General features: G+C 42.5%; 1 protein-coding gene across 1 annotated transcript in view; it reads left to right on the top strand.

The window, feature by feature from the left end:
- The window catches only part of veph1 (ventricular zone expressed PH domain-containing 1), a 238,290-nt gene that overhangs the window by 28,316 nt on the left and 191,684 nt on the right, over positions 1-18,290 (top strand). Inside the window, exons 2-3 of the mRNA XM_061919150.1 lie at positions 6,450-6,976; positions 11,698-11,916. Coding sequence (XP_061775134.1) covers positions 6,839-6,976; positions 11,698-11,916 — 357 coding nt within the window. The 5' untranslated portion in view covers positions 6,450-6,838. The remainder of the gene's footprint in view (positions 1-6,449; positions 6,977-11,697; positions 11,917-18,290) is intronic.

Below are 18,290 nucleotides of genomic sequence, written 5' to 3'. Positions count from 1 at the left end.
GGAAGAGTGGATCGTGAGATCGACAGGCGGATCGGTGCGGCGTCTTCAGTAATGCGGACGTTGTACCGATCCGTTGTGGTGAAGAAGGAGCTGAGCCGGAAGGCAAAGCTCTCAATTTACCGGTCGATCTACGTTCCCATCCTCACCTATGGTCATGAGCTTTGAGTCATGACCGAAAGGATAAGATCACGGGTACAAGCGGCCGAAATGAGTTACCTCTGCCGGGTGGCGGGGCTCTCCCTTAGAGATAGGGTGAGAAGCTCTGCCATCCGGGAGGAACTCAAAGTAAAGCCGCTGCTCCTTCACATCGAGAGGAGCCAGATGAGGTGGTTCGGGCATCTGGTCAGGATGCCACCCGAACGCCTCCCTAGGGAGGTGTTTAGGGCACGTCCAATCGGTAGGAGGCCACGGGGAAGACCCAGGACACGTTGGGAAGACTATGTCTCCCGGCTGGCCTGGGAACGCCTCGGGATCCCCCGGGAAGAGCTATACGAAGTGGCTGGGGAACGGGAAGTCTGGGTTTCCCTGCTTAGGCTGTTGCCCCCGCGACCCGACCTCGGATAAGCGGAAGAAGATGGATGGATGGATGGATGAATTTTAATCATAATATATATATATATATATAAATCTATATATGTATGAAATACTTGACATTCAGTGAATTCTAGCTATATATATTTATTTTATTACATATATAAATAAAATAGATAGTTGAATTTCAGAAGGCACCTATCAAATACACAGTAATAAAAACACAGTTGTTCTACTAACTGTACTGTGCTTGCTGGTTACTAAAACAACAACAACAACACTTACCTTTCACTATTTGAGTAACATTTGTTCTGCCATTTGCGTACTGGCGAGAGTCACTCGCCGTCAGGTGCACAACACCACGTAAATCGTTGGCCAATGAGAGATAAGGGAGAGGAAAGGGGAGCGTCCAAGGAGAAAGGAACTTATAGTTAACGCAATATTATCGCGGTAACTTTGACAGCTCTTAAAAATATAAATAGTCAGTTACTATCATGTTGGATCCACTATGGACTGGACTCTCACAATATTATGCTAGATCCACTCGACGTCCATTGCACCTGTCGCCCAGGGGGGTCCCCACATCTGCGGCCCCCTTCCAAGGTTTCTCTTTGTTATCCCATTGGGTTGAGTTTTTTTCTTGCCCTGATGTGGGACCTGAGCCGACGATGTCGTTGTCGCTTTTGCAGCCCTTTGAGACACTCGTGATTTAGGGCCATATAATCAATCATCAATCAATGTTTACTTATATAGCCCTAACTCACTAGTGTCTCAAAGGGCTGCACAAACCACTACGACATCCTCGGTAGGCCCACATAAGGGCAAGGAAAACTCACACCCAGTGGGACATCGGTGACAATAATGACCCAGTGGGACGTCGGTGACAATGATGACTATGAGAACCTTGGAGAGGAGGAAAGCAATGGATATCGAGCGGGTCTAACATGATACTGTGAAACTTCAATCCATATTGGATCCAACACAGTCGCGAGAGTCCAGTCCAAAGCGGATCCAACACAGCAGCGAGAGTCCCGTTCACAGCGTAGCCAGTAGGAAATCATCCCAAGCGGAGGCGGATCAGCAGCGCAGAGATGTCCCCAGCCGATATAAGAAAGAACAAAAAAGTAAATAAAAACAGTCCCACAAACACCTCCCACCCACTACACTCGGACCTTGCGGAGAGAATGAGCACGTTCAGTGGAAGGCTCAGACGCCCAAAATGCAACACGGAACAACACAGGAGGTCCTTCAACCTGACAGCCATCAGACTGTATAATGCATTTGTTCCTTGACTGCACTTAAATGTAGAATATATGTATATTATCCATATATTATATATATAATATATGTTGCAGGCTTCACGGTGGCAGAGGGGTTAGTGCGTCTGCCTCACAATACGAAGGTCTTGCAGTCCTGGGTTCAAATCCAGGCTCGGGATCTTTCTGTGTGGAGTTTGCATGTTCTCCCCGTGAATGCGTGGGTTCCCTCCGGGTACTCCGGCTTCCTCCCACCTCCAAAGACATGCACCTGGGAGTAAGTTGATTGGCAACACTAAATTGGCCCTAGCGTGTGAATGTGAGTGTGATTGTTGTCCGTTTATCTGTGTTGGCCCTGTGATGAGGTGGCGACTTGTCCAGGGTGTACCCCGCCTTCCGCCCGATTGTAGCTGAGATAGGCGCCAGCGCCCCCCCGCGACCCCGAAAGGGAATAAGCGGTAGAAAATGGATGGATGGATATATGTTGCATATTATTTATTATTATTATTGTCTATTGAGAGCGAACTGTGGTGCTGAATTTCCCCGAGGGTTCAATAAAGTACTTTCTATTCTATTCTATATTGTTTCCATATTGCGAAAATGTACACAATTTTAGTAATTCAGAAACAGAAACATTTGGCAGTGTCCTGGAACGGAATTGCACAGAATTTTAAACAAATCTAGCAGAATTTAGTTTAAAAAAATGTTCATCAGATTGCTAGGTTTTGGTCATATTGTTCTGTACCGTCTGCATAAAGGCAGCAGTTCAAAAAGTTGTGGTGTCCTTTATTATTTGTGCTGCCTTATTAATGCAGCGCAAACTGTAAAGTTCTTCAGGTGTCCTCTGGGCAGCTTTAATGACGCTCTGGAGCGTTTTCCTCTGTGTTGCTGTGCAGCTTGAGCACACACAGACAGTTGGTGTGGATGCTCTCAACAGAGCAGCGGTTCGAGGCCACGGGCAGTTTTTGAGGGATGTTATTTTGCCGCAGTATCCTCAAGAAGTAAAGTCTCTGCTATGCTTTCACCGCCAACTTTCTCCAGGAAACAGTATTCAGGCCCCCGCTCCATGCAGGCCCCGTTTATGTGTAGTGGTTCAATGTCCTGTGTGGATTGTCTGAAGTCCTCAACCTGTTCTTGGCTGTATCGAGGAGCTAGTTACTGTCTTAACACCACGAGTCTCACCACCGTGGTGTTGTTCAATTTTAACGAAGGAGTTGCTGTGTTGGGCGGTGGCACAGTTGTGGGTGTACAGCAGGGGTCGGCAACCTTAACCACTCAAAGAGCCATTTTGACCCGTTTCACAAAGTAAATAAAACAATGGGAGCCACATAACAGTTCGAGATGCCACCTCAGTAGAAGCATTTAAGTCTCACCTTAAAACTCATTTGTATACTCTCGCCTTTAAATAGACTCCCTTTTTAGACCAGTTGATCTGCCGTTTCTTTTCTTTTTCTCCTATGTCCCAGTCTCCTTTGTGGAGGGGGTCCGGTCCGATCCGGTGGCCATGTACTGCTTGCCTGTGTATCGGCTGGGGACATCTCTGCGCTGCTGATCCGCCTCCGCTTGGGATGGTTTCCTGCTGGCTCCGCTGTGAACGGGACTCTCGCTGCTGTGTTGGATCCGCTTTGGACTGGACTCTCGCGACTGTGTTGGATCCATTATGGATCGAACTTTCACAGTATCATGTTAGACCCGCTCGACATCCATTGCTTTCCTCCTCTCCAAGGTTCTCATAGTCATCATTGTCACCGACGTCCCACTGGGTCATTATTGTCACCGATGTCCCACTGGGTGTGAGTTTTCCTTGCCCTTATGTGGGCCTACCGAGGATGTCGTAGTGGTTTGTGCAGCCCTTTGAGACACTAGTGATTTAGGGCTATATAAGTAAACATTGATTGATTGATTGATAATGAAATAATACTGCATACAGAGTTTTTTTTTTTTGCTTTGTGCTATGTATAAACCAGGGGTCTCAGACACGCGGCCCGCACCTTAATATGAAAATGTAATGTTAGTGCGACCCGCGAGTTTTATATGAATGCCGCTTGACAGCGTCACACCTGCCATCCCTTCCAGTTTTCCCGGGAGACTCCCGAATTTCAGAGTAATTATTCTCTCGAATGTACGCTGGTGTTCACCCAATTAACAATAATAAGGGCGTACAATGATGTAAATGTATTGTTGATAGTTTGAATGTAACTTAGATATTGGGTTTCACTATGTAAAGTGCTTTGAGTCACTAGAGAAAAGCGCTATATAAATATAGTTCACTTCACTTCAGATGTGCCAAATACATAAGAACTTTTTGAGCACATTCAACAATTCTGTAATAATATCGATAACTGACAGTTTTGGTCACAATAACCGTGATCAAACATTTTCATATCATTACAGAAATGTTGTTTATTTGCCACAATGGAAGGTTATTCATTTAAGGCAGGGGTCACCAACCTTTTTGAAACCAAGAGCTACTTCTTGGGTACTGATTAATGCGAAGGGCTACCAATCAATCAATCAATCAATCAATGTTTACTTATATAGCCCTAAATCACTAGTGTCTCAAAGGGCTGCACAAACCACAACACAAACCACTACGACATCCTCGGTAGGCCCACATAAGGGCAAGGAAAACTCACACCCAGTGGGACGTCGGTGACAATGATGACTATGAGAACCTTGGAGAGGAGGAAAGCAATGGATGTCGAGCGGGTCTAACATGATACTGTGAAAGTTCAATCCATAATGGATCCAACACAGTCGCGAGAGTCCAGTCCAAAGCGGATCAAACACAGCAGCGAGAGTCCCGTTCACAGCGGAGCCAGCAGGAAACCATCCCAAGCGGAGGCGGATCAGCAGGGCAGAGATGTCCCCAGCCGATACACAGGCGAGCAGTACATGGCCACCGGATCGGACCGGACCCCCTCCACAAGGGAGAGTGGAACATAGGAGAAAAAAGAAAAGAAACGGCAGATCAACTGGTCTAAAAGGGAGGTCTATTTAAAGGCTAGAGTATACAATGAGTTTTAAGGTGAGATTTAAATGCTTCTACTGAGGTGGCATCTCGAACTGTTACCGGGAGGGCATTCCAGAGTACTGGAGCCCGAACGGAAAACGCTCTATAGCCCGCAGACTTTTTTTGGGCTTTGGGAATCACTAATAAGCCGGAGTCCTTTGAACGCAGATTTCTTGCCGGGACATACAGTATGGTACAATACAATCGGCAAGATAGGATGGAGCTAGACCGTGTAGTATTTTATAGGTAAGTAGTAAAACCTTAAAGTCACATCTTAAGTGCACAGGAAGCCAGTGCAGGTGAGCCAGTACAGGCGTAATATGATCAAACTTTCTTGTTCTTGTCAAAAGTCTAGCAGCCGCATTTTGTACCAACTGTAATCTTTTAATGCTAGACGTGGGGAGAGCCGAAAATAATACGTTACAGTAGTCGAGGCGAGACGTAACAAACGCATGGATAATGATCTCAGCGTCTTTAGTGGACAGAATGGAAAGAAATTTTGCGATATTACGGAGATGAAAGAAGGCCGTTTTAGTAACGCTTTTAATGTGTGCCTCAAAGGAGAGAGTTGGGTCGAAGATAATACCCAGATTCTTTCCCGTTTCGCCTTGTTTAATTGTTTGGTTGTCAAATGTTAGAGTTGTATTATTAAATAGAGTTCGGTGTCTAGCAGGACCGATAATCAGCATTTCCGTTTTTTTGGCGTTGAGTTGCAAAAAGTTAGCGGACATCCATTGTTTAATTTCATTTAGACACGCCTCCAGCTCACTACAATCCGGCGTATATAACAAATTGGACCAAGCTATATTTCTAGGAAAGACAAATCATTATTTCTTCTAGATTTTCCAGAACAAAATTTTAAAAGAAATTCAAAAGACTTTGAAATAAAATATAAATTTGATTTGAAGGATTTTCTAGATTTGCTGGAATATTTTTTATTTATTTTAATCATAATAAGTTTGAAGAAATATTTTACAAATATTCTTCGTCGAAAAAACAGAAGCTAAAATAAAGAATTAAATTAAAATGTATTTATTATTCTTTAAAATAAAAAAATGTATTTACTTGAACATTGATTTAAATTGTCAGGAAAGAAGAGGAAGGAATTGAAAAGGTAAAAAGGTATATGCGTTTAAAAATCCTAATATCATTTTTAAGGTTGTATTTTTTCTCTAAAATTGTCTTTCTGAAAGTTATAAGAAGCAAAGTAAAAAAATAATGAATTTATTTAAACAAATTCCATTTGAGTTTTGTCTCTCTTAGAGACCAGCTTGCTAGTAAGTAAATACAATTTGAAAAAATAGAGGCAGCTCACTGGTAAGTGCTGCTATTTGAGTTATTTTTAGAACAGGCCAGCGGGCGACTCATATGGTCCTGACGGGCTACCTGGTGCCCGCGGGCACCGCGTTTGTGACCCCTGATTTGAGGGAGCGCCTTCATATTATGTTTGGACAAAGCCAAGGGACCAAACAAAAACAAAGTATCAGCCAGAGAGGATCCTTTTTTGTGATCGGCATCACATACTTTTTCACAGATATCTTTCGATACCGTTCAGTGTCTAATCAATCCGAGTGTCCCTAATTATTGTGTATTTCATGACTGTGCACTTGCAGCTAATGATTGTATTTTCTTTTTCTTCTCTCTGCCAGGACGCTGTTGTGGCACCACTACCTTTTCTGCAAATCGCTTTGTCTCCATGGTTACGGGCCTCAGGAATCTCCAGATAAACATGGGTCCAAGCTGACCCTCATACCTGATCCTGGACACCAGGGATGAAGATCCGAATTCAAACAATTCATTGTGCCTAAAATAGCGGCTTGAGGATAAAACCGCCACGGATAGATTGTGCATCCTCGTGGGGTCATGATGGAATTGTGCAACGGTCCCTTGACACTTGTAGGTAGAGTAAAAGACAGTATGTTGGAATTTACTCAGGTTTGAGATCCTAGTTATGCTGGCGATATCCTCGTTCTTCACATCGGAGTGTGGCCTTAACCGACCAAAACGGGTCTGAAAGGCACCGTCACCGAGGACCAGGATGCACCAGCTCTTCAGTCAGGTGCTGGGCCAGAGGGATTTGTCACGAGCCGGAGACCTGTTCTCACTGGACGATGCGGCGATCGAGGACTGCCTGTCGCACGCGTTGGATCAGATCAAGTCTATCTCCTGCTCACCGGTAAGTAGACAAATCAGCTTTATAAGTCCAATTTTTGACTTATTGTCACACCTGGACATGGATTATTTTTGCTTCTTCGATGCAAGGAGAATACGGGACGAGCCAGACGTGACTGTGAGTACATGGTTGTTTATTTGGAATACTAAATACACAAATAAATAAACTAAGGGCGCTCACAAAGAGGTACAAAACTTGGCTACAAAAACACAAACAGGAAAACAAAACAACTGCTCGATGGCATGAAAGACAATGAACTAAACTTAAACTTGCACTGTGGCAGAACTATGAATAACTAACACAAAAACACTTACCGTGACCGGTACAAGCATAGCAAGGTAATTGAGGGTGCGTAAAAGCATGAAGGCATGAGGCAGAATGCAAAAATCCCAGAACGATAAACAGAAAGCAAGTGACATAAATAGTGGCCGTGGTAACTAGAAACAGGTGTGAGAGGCTGATGATCGGGGCGTGACTAGGGGAAACAGGTGGAAACTAATGAGTAGCTATGGTAACAAAAACAAGCCAGGAAGTGAAAAAAACGGAAGAAGAGTCCAGAAAACAAAACAAAACATGATCAAACATAAAACCAGATTTACAGGCGTGACACTTATGAAGCTGACCTTGTGTTTGCCAGCAGACACAAGACTTTAAAACAAGGTTGAGAACTTGTTGAATTAGGCCAAGAGAAATTACACGGCGGGCCAAATCTGGCCCGCAGGCCAGAGTTTGACACCCATGTCTTACACCATACACACTCTTAGATTTTTGACACACACCATTCTATAGTTTATACTCTATTGTTTGATTATTATATATACATATATATATAGAGTGCATATATATATAATAAAGCCCTGCGATGAGGTGGCGACTTGTCCAGGGTGTACACTGCCTTCCGCCCGATTGTAGCTGAGATAGGCGCCAGCGCCCCCCGCAACCCCGAAAGGGAATAAGCGGTAGAAAATGGATGGATGGATGGGTCCTGACTCATGTTATCCCAATACCAATATTTTGGTACCAGTACCAAAATGTATTTCGATACTTTTAGTTTTTTTCCCGATACATTTTCTAAATAAAGAGGACCACAAAAAAATGCCTTACTGGCTTCATTTCAATACAAAATGTCAGGGTACATTAAACATGTGTTTCTTATTAAGTTTGTCCTTAAATAAAATAGTGAACATACAATTTATGATTAAGTAAGCGAACAAAAGCTCCTAATTTAGTCTGCTGACATATGCTGTAACATATTGTGTCATTTTCAATTCTACTATTTAGTCAAAATCAATAAGGACAAGTGGTAGAAAAATAATTGTTAATCTACTTGTTCATTTACTGTTAATATCTGCTTACTTTCTCTTTTAACATGTTTTTTTAGCATCCATTTGCACGCTGATGCCGCTTTTTCATGCAATACCTACCGCCTGAGGGATTGAAGGTCACAGCCTTGCTGTTTACGTGCAGTGATTTGATGATATTACAAACCGTAGATGGTGAAATCCCTAAATTCCTTGCAATAGCTCGTTTAGAATTGATGTTCTTAAACAATTTGCTGACGCATTTGTTCACAAAGTGGTGACCCCTCGCCCCATCCTTGTTTGTGAATGACTTAGCACAGGGGTCGGGAACCTTTTTGGCTGAGAGAGCCAAGAATCCAAATATTTTAAAATGTATTTCCGTAAGAGCCATATCATATTTTTTTCAACACTCAACACAACTAAACGCGTGCATTTTTAAGTAAGACCAACATTTCTAGAGTACAATAGGTCTCTTATTCTTTGTAAGAACATTGTTATTCAGAAGCTAACTGTGGAGGGGGGGTGGCCTGCGGGCCTGCAGCGAAGCGGGGTGTTGCCAGGACCGGCCTCGAAATCAGCGACAGGTGCCTAGAAGGCCCACCTGGGCCTTTTTATCTAATCACCTGTCGCTCTGTTATAAGCAGCAGCCAGGAGGAGAGACGGGGCTGGGGCTTGAGCCAGAGCGTGAGCGAGAACGAAAGAGAAAAAGACAATTGCTGGAAAGCAACTGAGAGACTTATTGAAAAATAAAACAATATTGTAACCCTGAAACAGGCTCTCATGTCGGTGCTTGGTGGTCTGAAGAACCCCCAGGAGGGCAAGCCCCACACTAATCAATAATAAATAAATAACTTCTTACCATTAACGCAACTTCTTGAACAGGTGCGGTAGAAAATAGATGGATGGCTTAAAAATGCATGAGAATGTTTTATATTTTGAACGTTATTTTTAACACTGTGATTACAAGTGGAATTATTCATTACTTATCGTGTTAAGCAATGTCAGCTCAGATTTATCCGAGAGCCAGATGCAGTCATCAAAAGAGCCACATCTGGCTCGCGAGCCATAGGTTCCCTACCCCTGACTTAGCATTTCACGGAAGCTGCTTTGAAAACCCAATCATGGCACCCACCTGTTCCCAATTAGCCTGATCACCTGTGGGATGTTCCAAATAAGCGTTTGATGAGCATTCCTCAACTTTTTAATTTTTTTTTGCCACTAGTGCCAGCTTTTTTGCATAATGTTGCAGGCATCAGATTCCAAATGAGCTAATATTTGCAAAAAAATAACACAGTTTACCAGTTCGAACCTTAAGTATCTTGTCTTTGCAGTCCATTCAATTGAACGTAGGTTGAAAATAATTTACAAATCATTGTATTCTGTTTTTATTTACGATTTACACTATGTGCCGAAGGGAATAAGCGGTAAAAAAATGGATGGATGGACAATGTGCCGACCACTGGTTTTGGGATTTGTAATTAAATAATCGATATTTAGGTGTGTGAATGTGAGTGTGAATATTGTCTGTCTATCTGTGTTGGCCCTGTGATGAGGTGGCGACTTGTCCAGGGTGTACCCCGCCTTCCGCCCGACTGTAGCTGAGATAGGCGCCAGCGCCCCCCGCGACCCCGAAAGGGAATAAGCGGTAGAAATGGATGGATGAATGTGAGTGTGAATGTTGTCTGTCTATCTGTGTTGGCCCTGTGATGAGGTGGCGACTTGTCCAGGATGTACCCCGCCTTCCGCCCGATTGTAGCTGAGATAGGCGCCAGCGCCCCCCGCGACCCCGAAAGGGAATAAGCGGTAGAAAATGGATGGATGAATGTGAGTGTGAATGTTGTCTGTCTATCTGTGTTGGCCCTGTGATGAGGTGGCGACTTGTCCAGGATGTACCCCGCCTTCCGCCCGATTGTAGCTGAGATAGGCGCCAGCGCCCCCCGCGACCCCGAAAGGGAATAAGCGGTAGAAAATGGATGGATGGATGAATGTGAGTGTGAATGTTGTCTGTCTATCTGTGTTGGCCCTGTGATGAGGTGGCGACTTGTCCAGGGTGTACCCCGCCTTCCGCCCGACTGTAGCTGAGATAGGCGCAAGCACCCCCCCGCGACCCCAAAAGGGAATAAGCGGTAGAAAATGGATGGATGGATGGATGGATGAATGTGAGTGTGAATGTTGTCTGTCTATCTGTGTTGGCCCTGTGATGAGGTGGCGACTTGTCCAGGGTGTACCCCGCCTTCCGCCCGATTGTAGCTGAGATAGGCGCCAGCGCCCCCCGCGAGCCCGAAAGGGAATAAGCGGTAGAAAATGGATGGATGGATGAATGTGAGTGTGAATGTTGTCTGTCTATCTGTGTTGGCCCTGTGATGAGGTGGCGACTTGTCCAGGGTGTACCCCGCCTTCCGCCCGATTGTAGCTGAGATAGGCGCCAGCGCCCCCCGCGACCCCGAAAGGGAATAAGCGGTAGAAAATGGATGGATGGATGAATGAATGTGAGTGTGAATGTTGTCTGTCTATCTGTGTTGGCCCTGTGATGAGGTGGCGACTTGTCCAGGGTGTACCCCGCCTTCCGCCCGATTGTAGCTGAGATAGGCGCCAGCGCCCCCCGCGACCCCGAAAGGGAATAAGCGGTGGAAAATGGATGGATGGATGAATGTTAGTGTGAATGTTGTCTGTCTATCTGTGTTGGCCCTGTGATGAGGTGGCGACTTGTCCAGGGTGTACCCCGCCTTCCGCCCGATTGTAGCTGAGATAGGCGCCAGCGCCCCCCGCGACCCTGAAAGGGAATAAGCGGTAGAAAATGGATGGATGGATGGATATTTAGATGTGGGCACCACGGTGGCAGAGGGGTTAGTGCGTCTGCCTCACAATACTTGATTGATTGATTGATTGATTGATTGATACTTTTATTAGTAGATTGCACAGTTCAGTACATATTCCGTAGAATTGACCACTAAATGGTAACACCCGAATAAGTTTTTCAACTTGTTTAAGTCGGGGTCCACGAAGGAGTAGTCCTTGGTTCAATCCCGGGCTCGGGATCTTTCTGTGTGGAGTTTGCATGTTCTCCCCGTGAATGCGTGGGTTCCCTCCGGGTACTCCGGCTTCCTCCCACCTCCAAAGACATGCACCAGGGGATAGGTTGATTGGCAACACTAAATTGGCCCTAGTGTGTGAATGTTGTCTGTCTATCTGTGTTGGCCCTGTGATGAGGTGGCGACTTGTCCAGGGTGTAAAGTGCCTTCCGTCCGATTGTAGCTGAGATAGGCGCCAGGGAATAAGCGGTAGAGAAAATAGATAGATGGATATGTAGATGTTTGTCGGATTAACCCACGTCCCAATCGTGATGCATCTACAAATCCATCAGTGCTTGGACGCTGTAAATAATGATTTGTGCGCGTGTTTGATTCTCGTCTGAACGTTCAGGACTATTTGACCAACGACAACGACCAGGCGGTGGTGGAGATTTGCATAACGCGCATCACCACGGCCATCAGGGGGACGGACTCCATCGGGCGGCACAGCACGGCCCTGGTGGGGCTGTGGGAGTCGTGTCTGGAACACGACCTCACGCCTCACGGGGACAACACCGAGGACACGCCGCACGCCAAGATAGCCTCGGACATTACCAGCTGCATCCTGCAGGTACACACACACACACACACACACACACACACACACACACACACACACACAGTAAATCACACAGTTGTAAAGTCATGCACCTGCAAAAATGTGTTGAGGTCGATTTTGAGCTGACTAGTAAGAAATGATGCTTTCATCAGGAAGTTATTCCACTTTTTTTGCTAGAATCGGAAATAAACTTTATGCAAATCCTCCCTGGGGTTGTAGAAGTAATCTTTGCCAAGTGGAATTTTATGTGCCCAATAAAAAAATAATAATGGGAGTAGAGTGTTGCTGGATATAAACAGTGCCATCTTGTGGTGACTTTAGGTAAGCACTGACTTTAAAACTTCAGTGATTTTGTTTTCTTTTTTAAAATAACAATAAGGCAGCAGGTCAGACAGACACTAAACTACTGATTTAAAAAAAAAACACTCTGTATTAAATATAGATTAGCCGATGGAAAGTAAACAGAACTACAGGATGTCAATTAAATGGAAGCATTCTCCTCTGTTCTTCCCTCCAATCATGCCGGAGGGAGCAGGAATGTGGTTAACACCCCTGTAATGAGGCTGCTTCTTCCACACACACACACACACACACACACACACACACACACACACACACACACACACACACACACACACACACACACACACACACACACACACACACACACACACACACACTTGTATTTCTTACCTTCTGGAAACCTCTGAAAAATGCCTACCTCTTTAAGACCACCCTTTCTAGATATATAAAGATTTATATTTACAACATTAACAATACATACATACTATGCAAATATAGACAAGTTTGTTGTGGAAAATGAGTTGGAATTTTACAAAAAAAAAGGTCACAACTTAACAAGAAAAACTTGGAATTTTGACAGTATTATAATATAGGTCGTCATTTTACTCAACCCAAGTTAAAATTTTACAAGAAAAATTGAACATTTGTGCAATGTTATGATAAAAGTTGGAATTGTACTCAATAACAGTCGCAATTTCAGAAGAAAAGCTTAAAATGTTGTCAATTTTATGAAAAGAGTCGTAATTTTACTCGACAAAAGTCACAATTTTAGAAGAAAACTTCAAAATGTTGTCAATTTTATGAAAAGAGTCGTAATTTTACTCGACAAAAGTCACAATTTTTGAAGAAAGCTTCAAAATGTTGTCAATTTGATGAAAAGAGTCGTAATTTTACTCGACAAAAGTCACAATTTTAGAAGAAAACTTTAAAATGTTCTCAATTTTATGAAAAGAGTCGTAATTTTACTCGACAAAAGTCACAATTTTAGAAGAAAACTTCAAAATGTTGTCAATTTGATGAAAAGAGTCGTAATTTTACTCGACAAAAGTCACAAATTTATAAGAAAACTTTAAAATGTTGGCGAGATTATAACAATAATTTGAATTTTTCTTGGCAAAATTAGGACAAAAGTCATAATTTTACTCCAAAAATGTCACTAATTTACAACAACAAAAAATTGGCGATATTGTGATAAAAAAATTATCATTTTATATGACAAATGTCACTGTGGAAGTCTTTGTGGTGTGGGTTCTCCTGGGACCGACAGAATGCCCGTGAGCCCAAGTCCAGGGTTCAATAATTATTTTCATTTTATTTTCTATTGGGTCTGGCTCGCTCGTCTGTCCGCTCCGCTCTCTTCCCTCATGGCCCCAGACGCTGCTGATAAAGGAGAAAGGTGATTAGCCGGTCCATACACAGGCCCTTCCCGCAGGAGGTGCGCCGACCACGCCCCCCTCCACAGTCATCATTTTGCATTAAAAAGTAATAATTTTACATAAAAAAGTAATCATTTTACGAGAAAATATTGCAATATTACAGGAACAGAAAGAATATGAGAAATTGTTCCCGTCAGGCCGTGCACGCATATTGGATGCACGTTTTGTCACCCCAAGATGCAAAAGGACCAGACAGGCAGGGATAGCCGGTAAGAGCTTGGTTTAATGTACAAAAATAAAGTAACTCTGGTACAAAAGTAAAAGAGGTGCCTACGCAAGGGAAGCTAACGCTAAACTTAGCATGGAGTCCAAGAGTCCAAAAGTAACGTGCCGAGTGCACGAGAAGCTAAGGAGCAACTTAGCATAGAGACAAGATTTAAGAAATACCAACGTGAGTGTTGCTTACAGCAAACAATGCATCAAGAAGTAACTGAGGTAGAAGGCAGGCTTAAATACAGGCAGTAATCAAAACACAGGTGCAGGTGGAACAAATGTGAAACCATGGTAACAAGATAAAACAAGGAAGAGCCAAACCAGGGATCGGGAGAGTCCAAAAACAAAACCAAACATGACAAAAACCCAAAATGAACTCCTGGGCGTGACACATCCCAATTTTCATTTAAAAAAAGTGGACACATTGTGAGGAAAAGTGAATTAGTGAAGTGAATTATATTTATATAGCGCTTTTCTCAAAGTGACTCACATTGTGAAACCCAATATCTAAGAAGTGTCTTGCCCAAGGACACAACGGCAGTGAGTAGGATGGCAGAAGCGGGGATCGAACCTGCAACCCTCAAGTTGCTGGCACGGCCGCTCTACCAACCGAGCTATACCGCCCCAGTATAGCTCGGTTGGTATAAGTTAAAAAAAGACTGCTTTTAGTTATTTTTATTTTTTTTATATTGTTTTTTAATCTTCGTTTTTTACTTCAATGTATTAAAGTTTGCCTCTATATACATATTTATTTGTATATTTTTTCATACATTTTGGTCAAAGGGGGCGCATTTCAATTAATTACATATGTTGACCAGAGGGGGAGCACTTCAAATTTTTACACACACTTGTTATTTCATATGTTGACCAGAAGGGGAGCACTTTTAAAACCGACAAACAGTCAATTTGAAAAATCCCTCCTTTTTGAGACCGTCCTAATTTCGGTAGATTTCACCACCAGGGGCGCAAATGAAGTGAAGTGAAGTGAATTATATTTATATAGCGCTTTTTCTCTAGTGACTCAAAGCGCTTTACATAGTGACACCCAATATCTAAGTTACATTTAAACCAGTGTGGGTGGCACCGGGAGCAGGTGGGTAAAGTGTCTTGCCCAAGGACACAACGGCAGTGACTAGGATGGCGGAGGCGGGAATCGAACCTGCAACCCTCAAGTTGCTGGCACGGCCACTCTACCAACCGAGCTATCCATTTTTTGTTGTGTGTAATGTGCTTAAGGCTGATGACAAACTAGTCACGGTACACAAATGGCCCCTTAGCCGCACTTTGGGCAACCCAGCTGTAGAAGCTAGCTGTTAATGGCCACTATAGTCTTAGTACCGGAGTGTATTTGTTCATCCTACGGTCACATGTGGGACTCGGGTTGTCGTGGGTCAGCACCAGAAGTCGTAAAATCAGCTGTTTACCTGGCGGGTTTTTTCGGGGATGAATAGGGAAGTCCTTCTTTAGCTGCCATCTTGTTTTGTCATATATTGCTGCCTTTGCGCCTGTCAATGTTTACTTTTGTATGCACATTAAGTCAACGAAAAAATTCTGACTTTGGAGCAATGTTCACGGACTCTAGTTATTTGGCGAGAGTTTTCCGTATTGGGACCATGATTTCGGTCCTAACTTGTTCACCGGAGATGTCTCAAGAAGAGCAGAAATACAAGAACACACAAACACACACACACACACACACACACACACACACACACACACACACACACACACACACACACACACACACACACAGAAAGTGAGCATAAAAGCTTTGACAGCAGCTCCAGACGGCACGGGCTACTTTCTTCTTTCATTTTCTTTCCCCTCCAACCATCTGTCTCGTCTCTCTTTTTTCTTTTTGTCCTCATCGTCTCACTTTGGCTCCACGGTTGAATTCAAAGATGTCTGAACAGCCATCTTGCCCTTCCTCTGTCGCCCCCACTGAGAGGCATGCACACAGGACTGCAGGTTCCACATAATGCACGCGTAGGTTCAACACATCCATCCATTTTCTACCGCTTTTCCCTTCTGGGGTCACGGATGGGGGCTGGAGCCTATCTCAGCCGCATTCGGGCGGAAGGCGGTGTACACCCTGAACAAGTCGCCACCTCATTGCAGGTTCCACACATCCATCCATCCATTTTCTACTTTGTCCCTTTAGCCACACATATCAAGAATAAATAACATGCAGTGATATTAATATTCATGCAATAAAATTCAAAATAATGCACGTGAAACTAATTTCAAAAACCTCCATGTGGTGATTTGGAGTTATTTGCTGATTGTCATAATCCTTCTCATAGGACTCTACAACTGTAAGGCTCGTTTGCAGCACCACCTGTTGGCCATCAGTGGTATGAGCGAAAAGTGCTGCAATATGAGCATCAACCATCCATCCCTCCATTTTCTACGGCTTGTCCCTTTTGGGGTCGCGGCAACACAGATAGACAGACAACATTCACACTCCCAATCAGGGTTTAAAGCTGCGATTCTGATACCGATCATCCACGAGTGACCAATACCGATACCAATACCGATCACATGTTTTAACTGGACATTTGTTCATTCATTTAAAAGTGAGCGCTTTTGACAGTTGAACAATAATAACACAATATTTATGCTATTTTGTATTTTCTTTTGTTGCATACAGTCAATAGTACACAATAACAAAACCAGAAAAATGCGCTCAAACTCAAAGTCATCCTGTGTCCAGGGTGTTATTCCCCCGAATTTGTAAACATTAACAAAACTACAATAAAAAATGGTTTAAAAAAAAAAAATTGACCTCATCACTCCAATGTCGATCTTATGGTATCGAGACCACCGATGTATGGATTGGTCCGCCCTCGTTCTCGTCTTCCAGTGATAATTGTACTTAAGATACTCAGAAATGCAGTTTGTTTGCCATAAGGTGGTTATTATTAACTTATGGGAGCGTCTTCACACTGTGTATGAAGACACATAATTAGCTGCGATGAGGTGGCGACTTGTCCAGGGTGTACCCCGCCTTCCGCCCGATTGTAGCTGAGATAGGCGCCAGTGCCCCCCGCGACCCCGAAAGGGAATAAGCGGTAGAAATGGATGGATGGATGGACGGACTAAAAATTTATACAGTGTCAGCCAGAGGTCATTTAAAAGTATTGATTAATTGATTGATTGACTGATTGATTTAAACTGTTATTGGTAGATTGCACAGTACAGTACATATTTTGTACAATTGACCAATAAATGGTAACACTTGAATAAGTTTTCAACCTGTTTAAGTCAGAGTGTACGTTAATCAATTCAATGACAATCACATATGTTTTCACCAAAAAACTGCTAATACTGATTGGTAGCTGATCTAATTTTAACTGTAATAAATGTGTATTTAAATATACATACATATCCCATTTCAGCATCTTGTTAAATTTAATCTTACCAGGAAAAGCACAATGACTATCAGTATGTCCAGTGGAGGGCGCTGTTACATGTCAAATCTTTCTCCTGCTGTTATCTGATATGGGAAATGTATCTTTAATCCATTCATGGTCTTTTTTTATCAATGGTTGTATTCATTATATATATATATATATATATATATATATATATTTATATATATTGTGGCTTTTGCAGCCCTTTGAGACACTTGTGATTAAGGGCTGTATAAATGAACATTATATATATATACATATATATATATATATATATATATATATATATATATATATATATAGTTGTTTTAATCCTTGAAAAAACTTAATCACAAACGTCTCAAAGGACTGCAAAAGCCCCATGGACATTCTTGGCTAAGATCCCACATCAGGGCAAGAAAAACCCTATATACATATATATATATATATATATATATATATATATATATATATATATATATATATATATATATATATATATATATATATATATATATATATATATATATATACATATATATATGTGTGTATATATACATATATATATATATATATATATATATATATATATATATATATATATATCCATCCATTCTCTACCGCTTGTCGGGCGGTAGGCGGGGTACACCCTGGACAAGTCGCCACCTCATCACATATCTGTCTCTATATCTATTTACATATATATATATATATATATATATATATATATATAGTTGTTTTAATCCTTGAAAAAACTTAATCACAAACGTCTCAAAGGACTGCAAAAGCCCCATGGACATTCTTGGCTAAGATCCCACATCAGGGCAAGAAAAACCCTATATACATATATATATATATATATATATATATATATATATATATATATATATATGTGTGTATATATACATATATATATATATATATATATATATATATATATATATATATATATATATATATCCATCCATTCTCTACCGCTGGTCGGGCGGTAGGCGGTGTACACCCTGGACAAGTCGCCACCTCATCACATATCTATCTCTAT

The sequence above is a fragment of the Nerophis ophidion genome, linkage group LG13 (assembly GCF_033978795.1).
Source record: "Nerophis ophidion isolate RoL-2023_Sa linkage group LG13, RoL_Noph_v1.0, whole genome shotgun sequence".
In the NCBI taxonomy this organism is placed as follows: Eukaryota; Metazoa; Chordata; class Actinopteri; order Syngnathiformes; family Syngnathidae; genus Nerophis; species Nerophis ophidion.
This window is presented reverse-complemented; position numbering and strand designations above follow the sequence as displayed.